Source organism: Rhinolophus sinicus, linkage group LG06 (genome assembly GCF_036562045.2).
Source record: "Rhinolophus sinicus isolate RSC01 linkage group LG06, ASM3656204v1, whole genome shotgun sequence".
Lineage (NCBI taxonomy): Eukaryota > Metazoa > Chordata > Mammalia > Chiroptera > Rhinolophidae > Rhinolophus > Rhinolophus sinicus.
The window spans coordinates 575,685-600,860 of NC_133756.1; the positions used below are offsets into that span (position 1 = coordinate 575,685).

Here is a 25,176-nt window from a genome sequence, read left to right on the forward strand (position 1 = left end):
TGGGAATATATATGTATATGTATATATAACACATACTATATATATACTAAGATATATAATATATATTAGTATGTCAAATATATTATATATATCGTATATAACATTATATATTATATACATATTTATGTATATTATTGACAGGTAATTTTTTTAGGATTTTTTTTTACAATGAATATATACTATTTGTACAAACCAAACAAAACCGACACATGTTATTTTTAGAAGATAGGTACAATCCCTGGGAACCCAGGAGATCATCTCATGGTACAGAGATTTATTCGTTGTACAGATGGTACCAGTAGAAGTAAGGCCCGGAGGGCCCCAGCAGCAAGCCCCAGGCACAAAGCAAATAAAGAGAAGAAGCATGAGTGAAATCCACAGCCTCTACCACCCAACTGGGACCCAGGCGGGGAGTTTCTGCAGCTGGGGACAGAATTTGGTGCCAGAATCCACCGGATGTTTTTGAATTCAGGAGGTTGCAGATTGAAATTCCAGACCTTTCGAGGAGGAAATGGAGGAGAGTGAGCATATGTCCCTGGCTCAGTTTTCAAAGCTGTTTCATTCCTTGTTTCAGACAGCCCTTCAAATTAGGCAGTGTTGCCCCATTTGTGAAACGAGGAAATGGGGGCTCAGAGAAGTGATACAACCTGCTTGAAGTCACACAGCTGACGTGGAACCACAGTAAGGGAGGCAGCTTTTGGAAGCTGGCTCTAATTCTCCATTTGCTGGGACCTAAGGAGAACCTCAGTGGTGATTTTCTGTAAACAGAAAAAAATCCCTGGGTAGTGAGGTTCCTATGGCCCAAGTCCCCAGAGTCGTTGCAAATCAGGAGAGGGAAGGAATCTTGAAGGCTGTTGGCCCCCCTTGGAGAAAGGATTCACCCTGGCAACACTTGCCTCCATACCTTTGGTATGTGTATCCTCCTCCCTTCATCAGATTGCTAGAACTTGAACCCAGTCCAAGTTTCATCCAAAAGGAGAGCCTGTCTCTTTAACAGGGGTAGCTGCTCGCCAGATGTTACTCCTTGTACGTGCAGCACGTACTATGCAGTTAAAGGCGCAGGACCCTGCTTTTCTGGGAAGGTGCAGAAAGGATAGCTGGCCTGGAGGGCAGTTGTCCAATGCCACAGGGACTTTTCTCACTTTCCTTCTCTTCTTTTATCCATGTCCTTTCTTGGCCCAAGAGAGAGCTATGGCCTCAGTGAACCGACAGCCACACTCTGTGCTGCCAGCGGGTCCTCAGTCTCCTCCCCCTTTCCACCCATCAACTAGTCCCACTGGCACTTAGCCCTTTTAATAATAATAATACAAATAGAATTTCCAGGCTGCTCCGTTAAGTGAAAAAGTAAGATGCAAGTGCACATCATATGCTACCATGTTTGTAAAAGAAAAAAATATGGATGTATTGCATATCTATATATCTGCAAACCAATAGAATATCTGAAAGAATATCCAAGGAACCAGTGGCAGTGGTTGCATCTGGGGAGAGGAACAGATTGGCTGAGGCCCCAGGAGGGAGGCAGACTTAATTGTTACTCTTGACCCTTTTGCGTATTTTGAGTTTTGCATCATGTACACGTGTATTCTGTTTCCAAGTAAAAATAAATTAAAATGATTTATTTTAAGCCAGACACTATTCTAAATGCTTCACGTGCTTGTCCAGTTTAAGCCTTAGAGCAATCCTACTCTGTCTCATGATCCCCATTTTATGGATAAACAGGCCCAGGGAAGTTAGTTGTCTTGTTAGCAAGGGAGAAGGCCACAATTCAAAACCCAGGCAGCCTGATGCTAGGGTCCTTGCTCTTAACCCCCTAGCTTTGTTGTGGCTGTGTTGCTGACCTTGGCTGGGAGTCCCCTCCCCCTGGAGTGTGTGAGATTGGTGAGGGAGTTAAGAGCACGAATAATGAGTCTTCCCTTTGACGTAGGAATCTGCTTCCAGAAATTGCTCCCCCCGGAAACATTCACACAAGTGGGTCTAGATATATGCCTATAACATGGATGTTTATAGCATTAACAAAATGATATGGGTTACATTTACTGAGCACTTACTGTGTGTCATGCACCTTGCTTGCTTTACCTGTATTAACGTATTTATTCCTCAAGAAAATGAGAGACAGCGTCATCCTCATTTCACAGGTGGGGGTTTGGGTGGATCCTGTCTCTAACTGTAGGGCATGGATGGATTTCTGCACATCCACAAACATATTCTGTGGGGTTTGTGAACTCCCGGTGGTAATTCAGAATTTTGTGTTTTAATAATAACAAAAAAAAAAAAGGTAAGCATACTGTTGGATCACCTGCACAGGCACCTTTTCACAGGGCGCTGGCCCTCGAACTGGGCAAACAAATCTGTGTCTGCTCACAGACCACAAGAAGCCACCTCAAATAACCATTACATTTTCAACAACTGGGAAGCACTGTCTGGCTTTGGAATGTCTTTACACCAAAATGGAAACAATCGCCCCATTCTGCCCCTGTGCTCACATTGAATTTTTTCCCCATAAACAAAGCAAAATTTCACTTTTGCCTCGATGATTCACAATAAAGCATTTTCAAATTATGAGACTTTAGTGTCATGTTACGTAATAAGTTAAAACGCAGGGTGGATATGAAGATGACTTGGTGTGGCCCAGAAATAGACAGTCCTCGGCCAAACTTTAGTCCCATGCGCCATACACGCAGCCAGACAGGTCTGCAAGAGTTGTCAACAAAGTATTTCCTAAGAAGTCTAGTTTACAGTGATTACTTTCTTTTTTCTTTTCTTCCTTCCTTTCTTTTTAAAAATTTCTGTACTAAGTTGTTTTGCAGTGAGGATGGTCATTTATACAGAAAAAATGTTTTATTGTTTTTAATCTTAGGGCTGTTGAATCCATCAGTAGCAAACGGGGCTCCACACGTGTCCTGCTTGGCTGGCTCAGGTGTTTTTTCCACAAGTGAGTTGGATGTTTCAGTCGCCCCCGAGATGTCTCTCCTCCCTTCGCCTTCACGCTGCAGGCCCCTTACACGTGGTCCAGCCCCCAGCGAGTCTCGTCCCTTCCTCGCTGTGGCTCCGCCTCCTCCCCTCTGGCCCGCCCTTCTCCTCTTTCTCCGCCCTTATCGTTTCCATATGTCGCAAAAGATTCGGCGGCGCTTGACGGCCAGCGTCGTTTGACGGCCGGAGGCAACCGAGAAAGAAGAGGAAGCGGCGGTGGCGGCTGCGACAGGGGCCGGAGTGGGCGCTGGAGTGGGCGCCGCGGTCCAGTCCTGGGAGTGAGGCGCGGGCGGCCGGGCCGGTGGGCTGGGCGGCGGGCCCAGCGGCCGCCCCCGCGCCGCGCCCGCGCCTGGCGGCCCGATGTGGCTGCAGCAGCGGCTTAAGGGGCTCCCGGGACTGCTGTCGAGCAGCTGGGCCCGCCGCCTACTCTGCCTGCTTGGCCTCCTGCTGCTGCTTCTGTGGTTCGGGGGCTCCGGGGCGCGGCGGGCGGCGGGCGGCCTGCACTTGCTGCCCTGGGCCAGCGGCAAGCGCGGTGCCAGCGAGCCCTCTGCCTGCCTGGAGGCGGCCACCCGCGCCTGGCGCGGCCTGCGGGAGCGCGGCGAGGCTGTGCCGCTGGGCCCTGGAGTGCCAGCCCTGGTGGCCAACGGCTTCCTGGCCCTGGACGTGGCTGCCAACCGGCTGTGGGTGACCCCCAGAGAGCGGGAGCCCGCCGTGGCGCCGGACTTCCTGCCCTTCGTGCAGTTGCGCCCGCTGAGTGCGCTTTCCGAAGCTGGAGAGTCAGTGTTGCTGCTGCGTGAAGGGCTGCTGCGCCGCGTGCGTTGCCTGCAGCTCGGGACCCCAGGTCTCGGTGCTGCTGCCGCCGCCCCCGGGCCAGCCTCGGCCTCCGGCCTTGTCACGGGATCCGGCCGCGACTGTGTCCTGCTGCAAGAGGACTTTCTGGCGCACCGGGGCCGACCCCACGTCTACCTGCAGCGCATCCAGCTCAACAACCCCACGGAGCGCGTGGCCGCGCTGCAGACTGTGGGGCCCACTGCTGGCCCGTCTCCCAGGGCCTTCACCAGTACTCTGGAGAAGGTCGGAGACCATCAATTCCTCCTCTACTCGGGCCGGTCCCCGCCTTCTCCCACGGGGCTGGTGCACCTGGTGGTGGTGGCCGCCAAGAAACTAGTGAACCGGCTCCAGGTGGCTCCCAAGACGCAGCTGGACGAGACGGTGCTGTGGGTAGTGCATGTCTCAGGTCCTGTTAACCCCCAGGTGCTCAAAAACAAAGCAGCCAAGGAGCTCAAGGTGCTCCAGGACTTGGCACGGAAGGAAATGCTGGAGCTCTTGGAGATGCCTGCCGCTGAGCTGCTGCAGGACCACCAGCGCCTTTGGGCTCAGCTCTTCAGCCCAGGTGAGGCCTGGCAGGTGCTTGGTTCATAGTCCACACCTCACACCCTGGAGATGCCCCTCCAGAGTCTGCGGAAGCGATACTGAAGGAGAGCAACGGGATGGTTAAAAGTTGGGCTTGGTGTTTGACCTGGGGTTGACTCTCCTCCACTGCTGGGTGTCATGTGTCCTTGGAACAGGAGCAGCACCTGCCTCAGAGGGCTTTTGTGAGATTCTAACGAAAAAATGAGCACAGAGGGGAGGTCTTGTTGTTGGTAAGGCCTGATTTGAGCAGAGTGGTTTTGGAGGTCAGTTCGCAAAGGATAAACCAACAGGCAGAGAGAGGCCTGGCTGATCCCCATTCTTTCTTCAGTTCCCCACAATCTGGCTAGTGACAAGCCATGGGCTTCTTGACCTCCCGCGAGGCTGAGGTGTGCCCTGGCTGGTGTGGCGGCAGCTTTTTCACAAGGAGGCAGTGGGATCTCTCAGCAGGTGGGAGGCTCCTGTCAAATGAAAACTTCTTTCCCCCTTGACTGTTTAAGAAAAGAAAGGCCGGTTCTAGATAAGAGATTTTGGTTTCCAGGGTTCTACCCTGGTTCCCAGAAAATAAGACCTAGCCGGACCATCAGCTCTAATGCGTCTTTTGGAGCAAAAATTAATATAAGACCCGGTCTTATAGTAAAGTAAGACCGGGTCTTATAGTAAAATAAGACCAGGTCTTACATTAATTTTTGCTCCAAAAGACACATTAGAGCTGATGGTCCAGCTAGGTCTTATTTTCGGGGAAACACAGTAGTTGTTTGAATCCATATATTTAGTTGCTCAGAGTCTAATTCATTCAGCAAGTATTGAATGCTTCTGCCGGGGTCTGTTCTCGCATGGAGGAGATGGAAGTGAACAAAACAAAGTTCCTGCCCTCATGGTACTTGCCGAAATTCTGAATGGGAGGAAGACAAATATTAGAAAAGTGAAAATTTCAATACAGAAGCAAGATACCTTTTAGGGTAAGAAGTTCTATGGAGAAAGGTTAAAAGCATGTTTGAGGGTGACTGGAATGGGAGCAGGTGAGGGTGTGTGGGAGTGGGGTGGGGCCTCTGTTTTGCTCCAGTTGTCAGGGAGGCTTCTCTGAGAAGGAAACACTTAAGCTGAGACCTGAATAACGAGGACGGTAGCAGGGCAGAGACTATCTGATGCCCATTTTTAAAGATCCCTCTGGCTGCTGGATGCAGACTGTAGACCACCGGGACAAAAGTGGAGCATGGAGCCCAGGCGAGAGAGGAGGGTGGCTGGGACCAGAATTGTGACCGTGGAGACAGAAGTGGATGGATTCTGATACTTTTGGAGGTGAAGCTGCCCAGACTTTCCAAGGACTAGCTGGGGGAGTGAGAACTTGAGGGTGACTCCTGAATTTTAGGGGAGGACTTGAGCAGGTGTCTGGAGACAAGTTGGGGAAGGATAGGTTTGGGGCTCGAAGAATTCAACCGTGTCAAGTTCAGAATGCCTGTCAGACGTCCAGTTGGAGGTACCAGGCGGGCGGTTAGCTGGTTGAGTCTAGAGGTCCTACAAACTTGGGGGAGCCTGTGTTCAGAGGTCCTGTAAAGCTACAGGACTGGAGAGACAGATGTGAGAGGAGAGAAGCCCAAGACAGGCCAGGGCATTGATGACAGTGTCCGGGATTGGGGGACGGGACTTACGTGGCACCGTGGGGTTGGCTCCAAGTCCTGGCTAAGTCTGTGTTCTGAGCTCTGGCAGGAGGCCCCACTGCTCTTCACAGGATTTTTGGTTTCAGGCCCCCAGGGCTCAAGGTGGTCATGTGAGGAAGCCGGGCAGGATGACTTTCTGTCTTACTTGACGGAGACTGGAACTTGCATCCCTAGGGACAAAACAGTGTCTCTGCTGCTCTCGATGTGTTTCATAACCTCAGCCTCCCAACCCTGCCATTCCCTTCTTAACATTCAATCCTTGTGGCATTACAGGTGTGGAAATGAAGAAGATCACGGATGCCCACACCCCGTCTGGCCTGACCGTGAACCTGACCCTGTATTACATGCTGTCCTGCTCAGCAGCCCCACTTCTCAGCCCCAGCCTGAGCCACAAGGAGCGAGAGCAGATGGAGTCGACGCTCAGCTACGAAGATCACTGCTTCAGCGGCCACGCCACCATGCACGCTGAGAACCTCTGGCCGGGCTGGCTGGCCTCCGTCCAGCAGATTCTGCAGCTGTCTGACCTGTGGAAGCTGACCCTGCAGAAGCGCGGCTGCAAGGGGCTGGTGAAGGTGGGCGCCCCCGGCATCCTGCAAGGCATGGTGCTCAGCTTCGGGGGGCTGCAGTTCACCGAGAACCACCTCCAGTTCCAGGCCGACCCCGACGTGCTGCACAACAGCTACGCCCTGCACGGCATCCGCTACAAGAACGACCACATCAACCTGGCAGTGCTGGCGGACCCCGAGGGCAAGCCGTACCTGCACGTGTCCGTGGAGCCCCACGGCCAGCCCGGCAAGATCTACGCCTGCGAGGCGGGCTGCCTGCAAGAGCCCGTGGAGCTGACCTCGGCGCCCCAGGGCCACACCTTCTCGGTCATGGTGACACAGCCCATCACGCCGCTGCTGTACATCTCCACCGACCTCACGCACCTGCAGGACCTGCGGCACACGCTGCACCTCAAGGCCATCCTGGCCCACGACGAGCACATGGCCCAGCAGGACCCCGGGCTGCCGTTCCTCTTCTGGTTCAGCGTGGCCTCCCTCATCACCCTCTTCCACCTCTTCCTCTTCAAGCTCATCTACAACGAGTACTGTGGGCCAGGGGCCAAGCCCCTCTTCAGGAGTAAGGTATAAACCCCCTGTGTCTACAGCGCCCAAGGCCCGGCTTTTTCCTGAGTCCAGGAGGGGGTGACGCCTGGGCAGTCACGGGCTGTCCTTTTAAGCCAGTGCCCTCAGCCCTCAACCTAGAGAGAGGAGCGAGTGTGTTTTGAAAGGACATTAAAAAGTGACTTTCGAGAGGAGCCCATAGGAAGGGACACCTGTAGAAAACCAGGTGTGGATAGGTGAGTCCCCGGCCTCCCAGGCATGGGGGCAGTTGTCTCCCACCCCTCCCCCGTAAATCTCAGCGAACCCCTACATTGACCTGAAGCCTCTATCTAAACTGCTGGTGGAACCCCCACCTCACCCGAGGGCCTGTCCACCGTGGTTCCCAGGTCATTCTGTCACCAAGGGCCAGCCCAAGGTGCTTATCTTGTCGGAACAGGACAAGGTCAGTCCCCTCCTGTTTCCTGAGACATCTTTGCCCCCAGGAAGCCGTGACTTTGACCACCGTTGCTGTGAGGCTCTCCTCCAGAATATATCTTAGGGATCAGGATTGGTGTCTCGGGAGGCCACCTCCTCTGCCCTGTCACCCAGTGCTCCGAGCTTTCTCACTGTCAGGATTTCCCAAGAGAAAGACCAGAAGGGAGGTCATTGTTGGCAGTCACAGGAGAGTGCTGTTGAGGGAGCAGAGCTTGTTTCCCTCCCCTCCCCTTCCTTCTCTTCCCCTCCCTTCCTCTCCCCTCCCCTCCACACTCCCTCCCCTACCCTCCTCTCTACTCCCCTTCCCCTCCCCTACATTCCCTCCCCCCTCCCTCCCCTCCCCCCTCCCTCCCCTCCCCCTCCCTTCCTCTCTACTCCCCTCCCCTCCCCTACATTCCCTCTCCATTCCCCTTCCCTCCCCTCCCCTCCTCCCCATTTCCCTCCCTTCCCCTCCCCTCCCCAGATGGTGAGAGTAGAGAGGTACATGACGCTCTAAGAAATGCCTCATTCACCTCCACAGAGGGCTTTGTGGCCTGGACTAGAAGGAAGTAGCGCTCGACCTGAAGGACTGGGAGAAGAGTGGGAGGCAGGTCTGAGCTCCTCAAGCTTGAAGAACAAATGGAAAATCAGATGAAAAAGACAAGTGCAGGGCCAGCTGTGCTAGAACGCTGCTCATTTGCATTGTGTGGGTTTGCACTGCAGCCTCTTTGTGTAGCTGGTGGGCTGCTTTGCCTGCTGGCTGGTCGGCTTCTCTGCTCTTAATCTGGCATATACCCATCCACCTTGGTTCCCCACGTAATCCGGGGGACAAGGCAAAGTGCCTTCATGGGGTCCTGCCCCAGGTCCACACCACAGCAGAGCCCAGCGATCACTGCACCAGCCTGAGGAGTCCCCAAGCCACTACCTCCGTGGTAGTTCTAGCCTGTCCCTGGGCCAGGAGCTGTCGCAGGGTGGGGCGTCACCAGGGCCGCCGCCATCGCCTGCTTCCCTTAGTGTTTCTGTAGCTGTCCGCAGAGTTGGCAGCGAGCAGTAACAGCTTGTTTTGTTAATTGAACAGGAAGACCCCAGTGTCTGAGCGAGCCAGCAGCCCTGCTTTCAGCCACCAATTGCACAAGACACCCAGCACTCAGTCCTGCTGCTACGAACAAGGGATCCTTTGAAAGCACCCACCCTTTTGTGCCTTGTTTTGGGGACACCAGTGACGCAGACGTGCGTGCGGATGTTCAGGACTTTGCATTGGGGAGCGGGAGGGGAGGGGCCAGTGGACTTTTTGTAAGCTTTCCACTCAATAAAATGAACTGTGTGGAACATACTTGAAATTGAACTCGCTCCTTCCACTTTCCCCCTTCCTTCGGGCCCAGGAAATAGAACCTCTTTTGAAAAGACTCTTGTCTAGGAAAAATTTTGGCTTTTTTCCTAATTTAATGTGTTGCTTCTTGACTGAATTTTTAATTTATTGTTGACATTTTGCTGAATGGCTTTTGCATCCACCTTAGACAGTGAATCTTGGCGGTGATTTCGCCGCCGGGGTGGTGTTTGGAGGCCCCACACGCTGCCAGCGTGGAGGGCGTGGGTCTCGGGTCATCCTCGGGTTTGCACATTGTCTTATCATGAGCCTGTGGAGAGCTGTGGTTTTGTACTTCTGGGCTTTCGGGGAGGTGTTTAACTTTCTAGTGATTGATGATTGTTGGGTTTTGAAATACCAAAGCTTTCTTTTGTTCTGTTTTTAAATAAATCTCTTTCAAACTTTCATGACCGGTTTGTGTGTGGTTGAAACCTCCGGAGGGCCTGTCTCCCTCCCATCACCAGACTTTTGGGTAGTGTCTGAAGCGGAAGGGCCAGCCCCCTAACCCCGCTGTAACAACAGGAATTGTGTTTCCCACGTCTACGCTCGGAGAACACTCAGATATAGAGGAGGCCACCTTTCTGCTCCCCTGGGGGGTTCTCGGGGTATCCCGGCCAGGTGGGCTGGTGAAGCATCACCCCGGTCCTTTTTCTGGTACAGTGGCCTCTCCTACCTACCCTAAATAGCCTAGACTTGCCTGCCCTGGGTTTTGCTGGCCATAGCACTAGGCAGCAGGAAAAACCCTGAGTGGGCCTTATGTCATTTCCCTGAAACTAAGATACGGTTCCCTACCTTTGTGGGGAGAATGGAGCTGGCCCCTGGACCAGAAAAGACTGAGCTGGGCATGGCAGTACACACCTGGGGAGGCCGGCATTCTCAGTGTTGTGGTTGGTTTAAGCAGTTTGACTCACCTGGAAGCCTGGTTTGTTTGCCAAGAAACTGTGGCCCACAACAGATGGCTAGGTGACAAAGTAAACAAGTGTCAGGCTCTACTACCAGCTGCCCTGCTTTTCCAGGCGCTTCAGTCCCATGTACTTTCCACTTATGCTCTGGATAGTGGAGAGCTCAGAAATGCCTTCCTCTTCCTGCCTGGGCCCTTGGCTGGCTTGCCCATTTCAAGGAGCAGGACCTATAATGTGACATGCCTTTCAGTCACTGCGTCACTGGAAGCTGCTTGTCAAGAGCCACACTTCATAGCCCCACTCACTCTGTTTAACTTGAAACCCAACATGTGGGTACCTATCAATGTAAAAACGAACCCGTGTACTTGGTGCCCTAGAGATACTGGCTGAACAACCAGAATTTCAATAAACTGGTATTTGTGAATTATAGCTCTTACTTAGTGCTCACCATATGTGTGAGGGATTTTACATGAATGTGGCCCTATGGGGGAGGAGGTTGCTGAGGGTTAAGATCCCAATTTGAGAGACGAGGAAATAACCTCTGACTGAACAATTTGCCCAGGACTGAGCAAGCAGCGAGTGCCAGGCGGGAATGCCAACTCGGGCTTGCCCTGGGCCCCGCCTTTCTCTGAGCCCCCGTCCTCCATTCCTCCTCATTCTGCTCCTCTGATGGATCCTGAAAGATGGGAAGTGGGTAAAGCGTTTCTCCTCCCATCCAGGATGGCAGCAGCAGCCCGCTGTAAAAGTGACTCTCTACCTGAACCTCTGCAGTGCCTCTATGCATCACCCCTCGCAGAAGGAAAATGCTGGCGGGCCTCAGCCGGCCGCAAGCTAGGCACTGACTGGTGGGGCCACCTCACAGTCCACTCGTGCCCTGGGAGGAGCTGTCTCCGCAGCCTCTTGGGTGGGATATCAAAGGCTTTATTTATCACGTTGCTTTTTCAGGGGCAGGAACCTGGTACGGAAAATCTGATTGCATGCCACCCAGTACTTCTCAACAGCTGAAAAGTTGTTTGGAAATGGACTGACTCCCCGAAAGCCTACCTGCACCACACGCCTCTTGTGCCCCATCTCACGTCCTCTCAGCCCACAGCTGACTCTTGCCGCCGTTGCAGCCACCAGCTCCGCATGGTATAAGGACCTGATAGCACCTTGCTTTAGCTTCTCTCTCACCTTCAGGAAGCTGCGTGGCACTAGCGCGTGTGTAGCCCTGAAGCATACAAATGATAATACTGCTTGGGGCAGCCCTTCCCCCATGGGAGATGGGGACAGTGGACAAGGGCCCCCTCCAGTGTGAATTCTGAGACACATTCTCCTCAGCCAGCCCTGGCAGGCTCAGGCCCCCACTGCCCTAATAGAAGAGACTCCACAGAACTCTCTAGTCTTTTACCTGCCATGTAAGGACACCAGGAGAAGACAGCAGTCTGCAACCCAGAAGAGGTTCTCATCAGAATGCGGGCCCTGCTGGCATCCGGATCTCAGACTGCCAGCCTCCAAAACTGTAAGAAATATGCTTCTGTTGTTTACAAGCCCAGCAGGGTATGGTATTCTGTTATAGACCAAACTACTAAGACGCACATATTCTTCCAGTGAAGAAATGGAACGTTTCAAGGGTGATAACAAACCAAGAACACAGAGACTCACAGGACCTTGGGAGAGAAGAAACCTTAGAGCTTTTCTTGCTCCAGAGTCCATAACCTGGCCACAAGGGACCGTGAACCCCTGGAATTGCAAAATGTGTGGACTTTTTGTTTTCATGAGGAGAGTTTCTGTATCTTTCTTCAGATCCTCAAAAGGATGCCTGACTTTAAAAAAACCTTAACAAAATAACCTGCACTTTGGGGTCTTGTTTTTACCCCCACCCCCACCCCGGAAGCAGCAGTGGCCCAAGCTTCTGATATCTGGTTAGAGCTCTGGCAATTGGACAGATCACCCCACTCACCATGGGGCAGTTACCCTCTCTGCAGAAAGGAGGTTCGGGGGGTGGGGTCATCTCAGCTGCTGGGCACTGGCCCAGCAAACAGCCTCTCCCCAAACAAGCCACCTACAGTCTGACGCTCCTGGTTCCTGGGAGCCACTCCTGGGGACTTCGACCCATGGAAGCTTCAGATAACCGTTTGCTTCAGTCAATGTTCCTTGTGAATCCTCTAGCAAGCGGTGCATCTGGCCCTTGGTGACAAAGTGGAAAAGTTCACGTTTGATGAACATCTGCACATTTGGCACTTCCCCACTAGCTTCAGTTCCGGAAAGGCAGTGACTGTATCACCCTTGGATGGCCAGAAACTAGCACAATGCCTGGCACAGGATAGGTGTTCAAAGAATGCTTGTTGAATTGCATCTGCATGCATTCTGTCATTTGATCCTTGTGTCTCAATTAAGACTTCTGGGGTTGCAAGTGACACAAAACTTAATTTTAACTGGCTTACACAAGAGGAAAAGTGCTGGTTCACATAACAGTGTAGTCTAGTAGGAGCTTCAGGAATGGCTTGATCCAGACTCAAGTCACTTCAGCAGGATCCTTCTCTTGCTTCCTGAAGATGGGCTTCCATCCTCAGACTGGCTACCCTGTGGTAACAAAAGAAAAAAGAAAAGAAAAGTCAGGGGGTGGCCAGATGGCTCAGTTGGTTAGAGCACGAGCTCTAAGGATGCCTGACTTTAAAACAACAGGGTTGCCGGTTCTATTCCTGCATGGGATAGTGGGCTGTGCCCCCTGCAACTAAAGATTGAAAATATCGACTGGACTTGTTGCTGAGCTGCACCCTCCACAACTAGATTGAAGGACAATGACTTGGAGCTGATGGGCCCTGGAGAAACACACTGTTCCCCAATATTCCCCAATAAAAAACAAACATGAGATTAAAAAAAAAAAGTGAAGTCAGTTATCACAAGATTGATGTTCTCCTAGTAAGGCCAGCTAAGGCCAGCAGAGTCTGAACCCCAGCATTCCTAACTAAAGTGCTGAGCTTCACCCTTGATTGGGTGGCCCATCGCTGTGGCCAGGTGCAAGGGATATGATAATTAGGTTAAGCCACTCAGGCCACCTCCTCAGAGCTGGTCAATCTCAAACCACTAAACAGAAAATAATAGGAGAGGCTGGTTCTCCAAAGGAAATTAGGGTTATTCATCTTAATCGTCTTGATAGCCTTTGGTTCTTGGGAGTGTCATGCAGGGTCTCAGCTCCCGCTCCCCACATAAGAATGCAGGACATGGTGAGGCCAAAAAGGAACACTCACGGAGCCATAGATAGGGAAGTCATACCACTATATTCTCGCTGGCGGCTGGGCTGGAGACACAGGAGGCAGGAGCCACATGATGTGCAATCTGCCGTCTGCTTTTCTGCCAACCAACCAACCCCTTGCTAACTGCAATCCGCCGTGCTAACTGCAATCCATGCTTGCCAGCCACCACCTGCTGCTAGCGTAGCCACAGCAGTTATATTAGTGGCCAATGGCTCACCGGTTACAGCTGATGGCAAACTAGCCATAGCTGATGGCCAACTAGCCATAGCTGATGGCCATCCAATCACAGTTGATGGCCATTTACTACCTGAGCCAGCACCTTTCCACGTGAGGCCGAGAGCCTGGAAACTGCTCTCCTGGCTCTGTCCTCACACAGTAATTCTCAGGGTGCTTTACACACAGACTATATATTAAATTATGTAGTAAACTGCTCTGGAAGGGTTTCCAAACATTTAGATTTGAAGCATCAAGTAAAATTAAAACACAAACACATACACACACACACACACACACACACACACAAAATCTAAGGCCACACAAAGTTGTCAAGCAAATAAATGCTATCCACTACCACCATAATTTCTTAAAACACATTTTAACATTAAAAATGTAGAAATGGCATAATATCAGAATGAAGAGCAGTCCTTTAAATGGAATACATTTAGTTGTACGAAAATATGTTGTCATACAGGGATCTGGTCCCGCTCCCCACATAAGAACGCAGGATATGGTGAGGCCAAAAAGGAACACCCACGGAGCCATAGATAGGGGAGTCATACCACTATATTCTCACTGGCGGCTGGGTTGGAGACACAGGGAGCAAACATCCTCCAGTACCCCAACAAGGGGTCTTCCTGCACCCCAGTCTCACTGGCGGCCGGGCGAGACACATGAAGTAGGATCCACACAATCCTCAATCCGCCGTCTTGTTCTCTGCCTGCCAACCAACCAAACAACCAACATAGCCATGGTAGTTATATCAGAGGCTAATGGCTAACTGGTAACAGCTGATGGCCAACCAGTCACAGCTGATGGCCATCTACTACCCGAGCCAGCACCTTTCCACATGAGGCCGAGAGCCTGGAAACTGCTCTCTGGGGCTCTGTCCCCACACTCCACCCCTACAGGGTCTTGCCTCACAATCTAAGTGACAAATGTCTTCTGTGAGGGGCCCTGTGCCGTATTAGCCCATAGGCACCTACAGGCAGAAAGGAATAGTAGTTTTAGGAACCAACAATGGCAAATCCCTTCCATCTGGGAGGATACATGCTAGCATTTTGTCCTGGGAAAGGAGGTTCGCTGCCACTGGCACCTTTCCTGATTTGTGGTACCAGACCTTTATGGCAGTGTTCGGGGTCCCTTGCATAGTTTCAACATGTAGCAGAACAGGGGACCCCATAATAGGCCATAGCTAGAGCACATAGGTTCCCCACAAAGTCATCCTGGCATCAGGATCTCTGTATACCACAGTCACTTGCAGTGGCCACTCAGCCACCACCCCTGGTGTCACTTGCAAATCATGGGTCAAACCAGCCCTCCACTGGGCTATCAGGCCCAAACACCGACAGTGGGGGCTTTTGACCCAGCAGGGCCAAGTCCATTGCTGCCATTTCCCTACTTTCCAGCATGTGGGTGCTGGCAGCAAAATGTTTCCATTCCTGCCGTAGCCTGGCTTTAACAGAGTCTCACTTGTGGTAACTTGTAATTGAATGGGAGCGGCCGTTCGATGTAGCAGAGCTTTTACTGGTGTGGGCCCTCCCTTCCGTGGTCTCTCATTCAGGATTCTCAAGACATCCCACAGACGTGAGGCCCAGTCGCACATCGTGGGAGGGTGTTTTGACACCCAGAGGCCTTGCTTCAAAAGCCCGTTGTAGCATTCAATCATGCCAGCTGCTTGTGGATTGTACGGGGTGTGAAACAACCATTGCACGTCCATCCTGGCAGCCCAGTGCTGCACTTCTTGCCCCGTAAAATGAGTACCCATCAATTTCAACAACTTGGGGGCGCCCATAGAGGGCGCACAGCCATGTAAGGGCGACCACTGTATGCCGCTGATCCACAGCCAGACACGGCCAAGCAAACATCAACCCCGTAGCAGTGTCCACTGCTGTGAACGCACACATCACATTGCGGGCCTTAGGCAGAGGTGCAATGTAATCCACTTGCCAGCGAGTGAGGGGCACCCTCCCTCGCGTAATCTGCTGTGTCTCCCAGGGGAGCCTCCGCCTTTGGGGGCCGTCCTGGGCACAGACAGCACAGTCATAGCAGGCATCTGCTATCTCCTGCCATTTCAAAGGCAGACCCCAGTGTCTGCTCACCTGCCACATGGTTCGGCTTCCAGCGTGCTGCAATTTCCTATGCAGCCAATGGGCCAGCAGCTCTAACCATCAGATCCATGATAGGGCATCTGCTTCATCATTACCTGGGGACACTAAGGGGGAGTGACCTGTGACATGCATTAGGGTCACCTCCTTTCTCTGCCCTAGGTCCCAGAGGTCCTGCCACATGGCTTGACCCCACAGTGGACGGTGTCCTACCAACCAGTTTTGGTGTTTCCACGTAGGGAGCCACAACGTTAGGCCCCGGAACACCGCCCAGCTGTCAGTGCAAATAACTAGGAGCCCAGGCTCGTGGCTGATTATCATCCACACAGCCCGTAGCTCAGCCCATTGGCTACTCTGGCCCGTCCCAGTATCAAACCAAATGGTGTCTGTTTTGGGCTGCTCACCAATAGCCACCAAAACGGCTGCAGCTCCCCGGCGAGAGCCATCAGTAAACCAGGCATCCTCAGGTACTGGGGGCTGTCCTTCCCCATAGGGTGAGGGCTCCAAGTCCTCCCCTCTAGGCAGAGCACTTGGCTCAGCCTGGGCTACAAGCTCCACAGGCCCCAAGACTTGCTGTAGCTCTGTGCTCAAACGGCTTGAACTAAGGGTGTTACGTTGCTCCAAGTAGGCACCCCACTTGGCGAGGGTGGTGGTCTGTGCCACCCCCGTTTTGGGTCCCTGGATCCACATACGGACCCACCCCTGGACGGAATAGTTTGTTTGAACCAACACCTGTGCCGTTCCTATGATGGTTTCTGCGGCCACTAAAGCTGCATACACAGCAGCCAGTTGTTTCTCTATTAGAGAGTAATGGATCTCCGCTCCTTTCCACAATTGGGACCAAAATCCCACTGGCAACCGGAGATGCTCTTGCCATTGCCAGAGGCCCCAACCGTACCCCTCTTGGGTTACGTGAACATCAAATTCAAACAGACGACCAGGGTCTGCTCCATATAGAGTCTGTGCCTGCTGCACTGCCCATTTTATGGCAACAAAGGCTTGCTCTATAGCCTCTGTCCAATCCCACGAGTCCCCCTTTTTAATCATGGAATACAAGGGCCTTTCTATTTGTGCTAAATGGGGTACAAACACCCACCAATGCCCCAGCAGACCCAAATACGTCTGCAGTTGGGAGACCTTGGTCGGCCGGGGAAAGGCTTGTATTTTGTCAATAATCGCCTCAGGTATGAACTTTGTCTTACCCGACCACACAACACCCAAAAACTTAACAGATAAGCCAGGGCCTTGGACTTTTTCCTCATTCACCACCCAGCCACATGACTTCAGGTGGCGGAGAAGAGAGTGAGCTGCTTGCTCTAAATCTGAAAGAGAATCAGATGTTAGTAGAGTATCATCAACATAGTGAAACAGGACCACAGAGGATGGGTGATCCCACTGTGCCAAGTCCTGGGCTACAAGCCTGTGGCAAACAGTGGGGCTGTGCAAGCATCCTTGCGGAAGGACTTAAAAAGTCCATTGCCACCTGTGCCAAGTAAAAGAGAACTGCTCTTGACTCTCAGGTGCAATATCAATGGAGAAAAAAGCATTGGCCAAGTCTACTACATAGTGATACGTTCCCAGGCGGACAGTCAGATGATCCATCAAATTCTGTATTGAAGGCACTGCAGCGTGCAAGGGTGGCGTCACCTTATTTAACTCCCTATAGTCCACAGTCATTCGCCAGGTCCCGTCTGGCTTCTTGACAGGCTATACTGGGGAGTTAAAGGAACTGTGCGTCGGCCTCACAATATGTGCCTTCTCCAATTCCAATATTGTATGACCAATCTCCTCCTGCCCTCCTGGCAGGCGGTACTGTCGCACTGTAACCATGTGCCAGGGCTGTGGCAACACTTGAGAAGGTGGTGAGCATGCCCGTGAGTCACCGCTTTCACCACCCGGATCCGGAGACGGAACTCTCCTACCGACGTCTGTAAGCTGAGGCCATGTAGCACGTCCACCCCTAGAATATTCTCCGGAACGGGGGAGACATAAACCTTGTATGTACGAGGGGGAAGCCTTCCTATACCCAGTGGTAAGGAAATGGCTTTCACAGTCAGTCTTTCCCCCACAGCCATCAATGCAGATTGCTGGTCCAGGGAACAGTTCTGGGTTCCCATAAACAAGACTGCAGTCTGCGCCAGTGTCGACTAGGGCCAAAACCCTCTGCACATTAGAAGGGGACCAATGTATGGACAGTTCCACATGGGGCCTCCGGTCCCTGCTCGTTGTCCTCTCTGACTGGGTACCTTGGCCCCACCCCTAATCGAGCTGAAAGGAGTTGGCCTCAAGCGGCCGCATGAAGTCCTGGAGGGACACGGGTCGCGCTTTCCCAGACTTCTCCTTTAGGCTTCTCCGGAATTGCTGTTCCGGACGCAACTGTTTTCAAAGTTCTAACAAGAGTGCATTGGGTTGTCGGTCTATTTTTTCCCGATCGACCCCTGCTGCCACGAGATCATGCCACATCTGTGCGCGTCTTACTCTCTGAGGCCTGTGACCTTGCCCCTTTACCTTTGGTTTGGGCTCCAGGTCTCGACTGCGCGGACCTCCTGTCTTAACTTCCTTCTCCTCCAGCTTTCAACATCTCCTAGGGTGGCCATGGCAGTTGTAACTTCATGGATCCGCCACCCCACATAGGGCATAACAATGGTGACCAAGGATCCAAAAGCACTCGCAGGTGCAGTATCGAAAACCAGATCTCTCATGCTGGCTGTAAAAAGCTCGTCATCTGGCCTCTGCATATTAGGGTTGAAAATAGCACGTCTCATACCCATTTCACGGATTATTTGCGTAAGTTCCGTATATGACTGCCATTGACTCACAGTGTCTGGCAGCTCGCCAGCCTGTCCCCATACGGTGCGTACCGCAGCCGTGAGCCACGCCATTAGAGAGTGGTTGCCCTGGTCGTGGGCCAACCTATGGCAACCCTGTAATTTTTGTCACAGGGACCGATGCCCCATCACAAAGGCTAGCTTTTCCATCTCGCCTGGGGAGCAGAGAATGCTGTCTGCCCCCTCATCCCATAAACGTAGTAGCCAAGCCGAGACTGGCTCTCCAGGGCGCTGTCTGTACCGCCTCCCCAGCTCCTGCAACTCAGTGGGAGTGTAAGGGGGGGTAGGTCGTGAACTCAGTCACAGCTGGGTTGCCAGCAGCAACACCCCCGGGGGCCCAAAGGCTGTTCATGATTTACCTTTTGCTGCACGATGGGTCAGGCGTGGGGGTGGGGAGTTACACTGTCTCCACCGGTGTCCTCCGCCTCTGCCTCAGTCTCCACTAGGGGCCTCCTCCTCTAACAGGCGGACCCGAGCTTCCAGCGCCTCCCGCAGGGGCTGCTGGTCCTGCACCTGAGCTAGTTCATGAAGCACAGCCTCCGTGTTACGATGCAACACAGTGAGGAACATCCAGCCCACACGGCCGGCTGTCCCCTTCGCCTCCTCTGGCAACCGCTCAGCCAGAACCTGCAGGGCCTTCTCCACGCTGGCCGGAGAGCCATCCATGTCCTCCCACCCCTCCTCAGGGGTCCAACTCCTGAGAACAGCGGCTACCGGACACCACACACTGTGGGGAGGCCACCTGTCCTCCTGCCCAGAGTCAGACACCATTCCTACTTGGCCGGAATCCTGCTCACCGTGCCAGGTGTCTGACTGGGTGGAGGCCTTGGTGTAAAATGTCCACAACTCTAGGAGCCCATGGCAGCAAACCACCAAAAGGACCACCAAAGCCGCCCTATTGGCTTGCTTTGGCCAATAGGGCGGCATGCCATCCGGAGGCTTCAGAGGACCACCAATTCACTGAGGGGTCACGCTTCTCCCAAGCAGATTGCGTTTCCTGTTCCTGGTGCCGCGCCTCAAGGGCTTCCTGAGACTGAGTGTTCATAGGCACAAACTGCTCCACCATCCTTCAGAGAGCTCTGGCCGGCACCATACCCTGCTCGTGAAACTGACCTTTCATACGTATAAACTGCTTCATTACCCCTTTGGAAACTCTGGCCTGCTCGCTGCACCATGTGTCATGCAGGGATTCTGGTCCCGCTCCCCGCATAAGAACGCAGGATATGGTGAGGCCAAAAAGGAACACCAATGACGCCATAGATAAGGGAGTCATACCACTATATTCTCGCTGGCGGCTGGGTTGGAGACACGGGGAGCAAACATCCTCCAGTACCCCAACAAGGGGTCTTCCTGCACCCCAGTCTCGCTGGCGGCCGGGCAAGACACACAAAGTAGGATCCACACGATCTGCAATCCACCGTCTGGTTCTCTGCCAACTAACCCACCAACGTAGCCACGGCAGTTATATCAGTGGCTAATGGCTAACCAGAAACAGCTAGTCACAGCTGATGGCCATCTACTACCCGAGCCAGCACCTTTCCAGCACCTTTCCACATGAGGCCGAGAGCCTGGAAACTGCTCTCTGGGACTGTGTCCCCACATATGTTCTTTTTTGGTATTACCTTTTAGGCTAGTGAAACTCATTTGAAATTGGCAGAGGTCCATGAACTAACATTTGGGAAACAAATTTTACATCTTATTAAAATAGATATCTTTAGAAAAATGTTATAATCTATCACTTGAATAATATTTGGGAATAATGGAGCAGGGCTTGACTGTGGGTAACTGCCTGACCTTAGAGAGTCATGGTTCTCCATACAAGACTGGTCACAGGGAAGAGCTTGGGGAGCCCAAGGAGGGAACTTCGGGATGGATTCCCTCTCTCCTTTACTGGGGTAGATACTGCTAGTTTTCTTCCCCAGTATTCACATAGTATTAGCAAAGTTCATGGCTGCCTAGAGGAAAAACTACATTTCCCAGCCTGCCTTGCAGCTAGGCGTGACCAAGAAACTAAGTTGTGGCCAATGGGATTGGTTAAAAAATTCACTGCTTGAGTTTTATCAAATCCATTATAACCATCATCAATTGTCTCATTCCTTTTTTTTTTAACAAATGACCCGTTTTAGTCTTAGGGCTAAATTACATCATCAGCAACGAAAACAAAACCAACAGCAATATTGATAAAAATTTCATAGAAAACCTTCAATTTTTTAAAACGTTGTTTTAAAAAAGTCAAAACTGAAAATAAGTGCAACACTTACAGCCAGAATCAGAAAGGTGCTGGAACTTACCAGGCATTTACCTTCTTGGAAAAAAATGTTTATGGACAGATATGCCCAAGAATCATTTTTTAAAAAATGATTCCGTGTTGGTGCTCAGGAGGTTGTGCTTGGGACTGCACAGAGGTGTCTGAGGCATTCCCTGGTTGCCTCTTTCAAGCTGGTTTGTGTTTCCCATGTCTTCTTACGGGCAGAACGGCAAGCTGTAAGGCAAGCTGTAAGGCGGTACCTCGGTTTTCGACATAATCCTCGAAAACCGAGGCACAGTTTTCCCATAGAAAATAATGCAAAATGGATTAATCCGTTCCAGACCTTTAAAATCAACCCCTAAAACTGCAAATTTAGCATGAATTTTACTACATAGATCCATAAAATTTACAGCGTTGGTAAACCGAAATGTTCATTAGCAGAGACGAGGCAGGGAGCCACTTATGATCAAAACACTCACTATTCCTGGAGTTGATTTAACCCTAACGGTAAACCCACTGTGAGAACAGCCCCGCTTCTTAACCACATAGACAATTCTACCACCGCTAAAAACAAAACAACAAAACGGAAAAAAATAACAAAGAAACACCAATAAAAACACAAAACCTTAAAACAAACATGTCAAAGTCAGCGGCTAAAACCACATCTACTTTTTAAACACAGTTGTTAGTCTTGCAAAAAGCAAGACCTCAAAAAATTGGTTCAAAACTCAGAATTGTTCCTCTCCACGGAAATCTTTAGTAAAAGGCGAAAGATTTATGCGATCTGAAGAGAAACCAGAGTATGCGCATTACTTACGGCCCACAGTCCTCGGGTAACTGCTACACCTAACACTATAATGGTGATTATTTACCCGGAAGAGCTAGTGAACTTCCTTCTTTTTCCCAGAGAAGTACCTGAGATAAATCTCATTTTGGGAAAAAATAGTTCAAAGTAAGAAGGATAATCTAGTTATTTTATGGTCAGAAATAATCATGTGTGCAATGCATTGTGGGTATGCAAATATAGCCGTCACTCTCCGGTTCCGGAAACACCTTAAGTAGTTCACTCGTTTTGACGCTGGGACCAGGACTACCACCAGGGGGCAGAGCGGAGGCCAGATTTAAGGGATATAGACCAGACTCTGGTCCAGCCTGGAAAGCCTGTTTTGTTTTGATTTTTTTCGCCCTTCTTTCGCCTCCCCCCTCCTGTTCAAGCTCTTGTTTCTCAGTCTAGTTGTGTAAAGTTTCTGTTTTATAATTGGCACTCCAAGTAAAATTTATTTTGGATTTAAATAAATAAAATAATTAAAATGATGTAATTTTAATTATTTTATAGTTTAATTTATAATTATTGTAATTTAATTTATAATTAAATTATAAAATAAAACTTGAAAATAATAATCTTCATTCAATATTATCTTCCTACAATAAAAAAAAATGTATTGAACTCTGGGCTGGGTTCTGGAGATAGAGCACGTACCTAACATTTCATCTTCAAGGAATGTTCTATGTGATGGGGAGCCAGGTGTGTGTGATGAGCACTGATCACAGAATGTTGGGTGACATCTGAGCAGAGCAGTGAACAATCCATAGTAGGAGCGTGGTGAGGGCATTCTAGGCAGGGAGGCGCAGTGCTGAGGGGGTGAGTAAACCCACTGCCTTCAATGCCAAACTAAGAGCTTGGACTTACCTTGAGGGCAATGGGAGCACATGGAAGAGTTTTCAAAGAGAATAGTGTTTTAAAACAGTGCTTCTCACCATCTGGTCCCCGGACCAACAGATCAGCCTCACCTGGGTACCTGCTAGAGATGCAAATTCTCAGGTCCCACCCACTCCAGACCTAGTGAATCTGAAACTGGGAGTGGGGTCCAACAGCTGGGTTTTAACAACTCCTCCAGGGATTGTGACGCAGGCTAGACTGAGAACCACTGTTTGACAACCATTGGAGCTACTGCGGCGATTGTAGGAGATGATAAGGCTTGGGGAGGTAATTTAGGAAGCTTGAGCATTAAAGCCAGAGAGAAATATGTGGTGGCCTGGATGGGGTGGGGCAAGGCCTGAGAAAAGGTGGGAAGTGAGGAGAGCGACCAGTCTAGGTAGATCCTTAGGGGATGGTGGTATAAACGGAGGTGGGGACGGGTGCAGCAGGAGGAGCACTGAAGGAGATTAAAAGATGCCAGGGAGGCAGGAGGAAAACCAGGAGTGGGGGCCCTTACAGAGAAATCAAGGGCAGAAGAAGAGAGCTGTCAGTGATGTTAAAGGTCCATGAGCGGTCACGAAGTTAGCTGCAAATGCCAGTGGATGTCACAGCAAGGAAGCTGGTGACTTTGGCCAGAGGTGGTTCCAGGGAGCGGGGGTGATGAAAGCCCAACTGCCAGGAATTGATGAGGGAGTGAGTGGGGGTGGAGAGTGGAGGAAAGAGAGAGAGAGCAGCTGGAAGGGGTGGGAGGTCATAGAAAGCCTTTTCCTTTCTTTGATATCAAGGGAGTGACAAAAGGATTTAAACATTGATGGGAGAGGGCAAAGATCTGGGAGAGAGGAAATTAGCAATAGTAGGGGGTGGGATGGGAAATGGAGAGGGGGCTGTGGCTGGCTGACTTCAGGTGAGAGGAAGGACCCCAGCTCGGTAGTAGCAGGAGGAAAGGAGGGGAATAGGAATTAGTGGTTAATGAGTTTCTGTTTGGCGGGATGATAAATTTTGGAAATATTGGTGATGGTTATACAGTATTGTGAATGTAATATTTAATGCCACTGAATTGTGTACTTAAAGATGCTTACAATGCCTTTTACCTCGTTGCATCCAAGAGAGCAAGATGAGTCACCAGCAGCTCTACTGGAATCATGCAAGAAAATTCGGCCAGAGTTCTCGTTCTTGCCATGTCTGCTCAAAGCGATACGGTCTGATCCAGAAATACGGCCTCAATATGTGTCAGTATGTGAAGGATATAGGCTTCATTAAGTTGGACTAAGTGAACTTCCATGAATGAATCATTCAAGATGTCTACCTCACTGCAGAAACAATGTCAGCTCTTTGTACATAAAATAAAAAAGACTTCAATTAAAAAAAATGGTTACAATGGCAAATTTTATGTTATACATATTTTACCATACACGCACAAAAAACTTTCCTAAAGCCACAAGAGACAGAATTACTCATGCTAAACAATTATTTTCCACTGAGCTTCACCTTTAGAAAGAAGCTTAATAACTTTTACTGTTGATACATTTCCATCAGCTGATAGGACATTGAATTGATTTCCACACTAGACTTTTTCGAAATGACCTATGGTTCACAAATGAGCAATGGTTCACAAATCCTGAGACTAATTCAAGTATCAGAATCGTCAATATGCATTTTTAATTAGGTAAAACTAAACTCTATAGTAAAACAGCATTCTTATTTTTCTTTTTGTCTCCATTTCCTCACTTTTCTCATTCATTATTAAAAGAAAAATTCATCACGAAATATTTCCAGCTCCACAGAAAAGCATAACAAATGAGCAAATATGCATCAGACATCCAGATTTAAGAGATGTCAGCATTTCTCCAAATGTGCGTTAGGTCTGGATTCAACAAAGGCAAAAATAAGTAATGTGACTATATCAAATTAAAAAGTTCTGGACAGCAAAGGAACCCATCAACAAAATAAAACGGCAACCTACAGAGTGGGAGAAAATATTTGCAAATCATATATCTGATAAGGGGTTACTATTCAAAGTGCAGAGGGTGTTAAAAAAATATACACAAGTGGACACTTTGATCAACGTTGCTCAAGCAGTAGTTCACCATAATCAGAAGTGTCTGGACCCTGATGGTAACCACTCTGAGCACCTCTTGTAATTGCAGAAGTCAAATGTGACTTATATTCATCTTTTGCTATCTGTATATATTGAGTATTACAATTTTAATAGCTTTTTCCTTTTTAAAAAAAATGTGTATACATTTTTTGGCACCCTCTGTATCATGAAAAGAATTCACTTATATTTTTCTTCGTACTTATGTGGGTTCATTACTTCACATGTAGATCTCTGTTGTGTTTGAAGTTTATTCTGGTATATGGTGTCAGGTATGGATTCGATTTTATGTTTTTCCAAATGGCTGGAACTGCTGATATAGGATAGGAGATAATTACTTCTAAAAATTTTGGTGGAGCTTGTCTATAACTATTTTGGCTTAAGGCTTTGGGGATGGAGGTTTTTGATTATCATATCAATTTCTTGATTGGCTATTGATCTACCGAAGTTTAATTTTTCTTACGCCAGTTTTGAAATATTATATTTTTCTAGAACTGTATCCACTGTGTCTATGTTCTTAACTGTATTGGTGTGGAATCGTGCATTTGATTTTTAAAAATTGATAAACTATTTTTTAGAGCAGTTTTAGGTTCATAGCAAGATTGAGTAGAGCACAGAGATTTCCCATAGTCCCCTGCGTCCTCACATACACAGCCTCCCCACTGCCATTTGCATTTTTCTGTGTGAGACTTCTCGAGAAACAATGGTGGTAGGGAAATGAGGCCATCTTGGTCTTATTTTATACACAGTATGAGTTGTGTGATTCATATAGCAAGTTCTCCCTATTTCCCCACCATTAGCCAACTGGTAGCTTTGTCCATTTCTTAACCACAGAGACTAAATTCTTCGTGGATGGGGTCAAAATTTCTTCCCAA

The 25,176-nt window shown here is 50.1% G+C and overlaps 1 protein-coding gene, 1 long non-coding RNA gene, 1 other non-coding gene and 1 pseudogene across 5 annotated transcripts; 2 read left to right on the forward strand and 2 right to left on the reverse strand.

Moving 5' to 3' along the window:
- The first annotated feature begins 3,180 nt into the window (after window positions 1-3,180).
- On the forward strand, window positions 3,181-9,371 carry KIAA2013 (KIAA2013 ortholog). 2 transcript variants are annotated; one of them, XM_019756284.2, is made up of 3 exons: window positions 3,181-4,363; window positions 6,315-7,168; window positions 8,679-9,371. In XM_019756284.2, the coding sequence occupies exons 1-3, from the start codon at window positions 3,331-3,333 to the stop codon at window positions 8,694-8,696; spliced, it is 1,905 nt and encodes a 634-aa protein (XP_019611843.2). In that variant the 5' UTR covers window positions 3,181-3,330; the 3' UTR covers window positions 8,697-9,371. The 2 variants fall into 2 exon arrangements, with proteins under 2 accessions (XP_019611843.2, XP_074190143.1); XM_074334042.1 differs by lacking the exon at window positions 8,679-9,371 and adding an exon at window positions 8,142-8,672.
- On the reverse strand, window positions 5,046-21,302 carry LOC109460685 (uncharacterized). 2 transcript variants are annotated; one of them, XR_012497059.1, is made up of 5 exons: window positions 20,551-21,302; window positions 11,259-12,433; window positions 10,913-11,078; window positions 6,033-6,211; window positions 5,046-5,275 (listed from the first exon to the last, which is right to left on the reverse strand). It is a non-coding gene; the product is annotated as an uncharacterized LOC109460685 (long non-coding RNA). The 2 variants fall into 2 exon arrangements; XR_012497060.1 differs by lacking the exons at window positions 5,046-5,275; window positions 6,033-6,211 and adding an exon at window positions 9,448-10,095 and having other exon boundaries at window positions 10,913-12,433.
- On the reverse strand, window positions 21,195-21,311 carry LOC141572624 (U5 spliceosomal RNA). The gene has a single exon (XR_012497932.1). It is a non-coding gene; the product is annotated as a U5 spliceosomal RNA (small nuclear RNA).
- A 2,009-nt stretch (window positions 21,312-23,320) lies between these two features.
- LOC109460683 (small ribosomal subunit protein uS14) lies at window positions 23,321-23,532 on the forward strand (annotated as a pseudogene).
- Window positions 23,533-25,176: the final 1,644 nt, after the last annotated feature.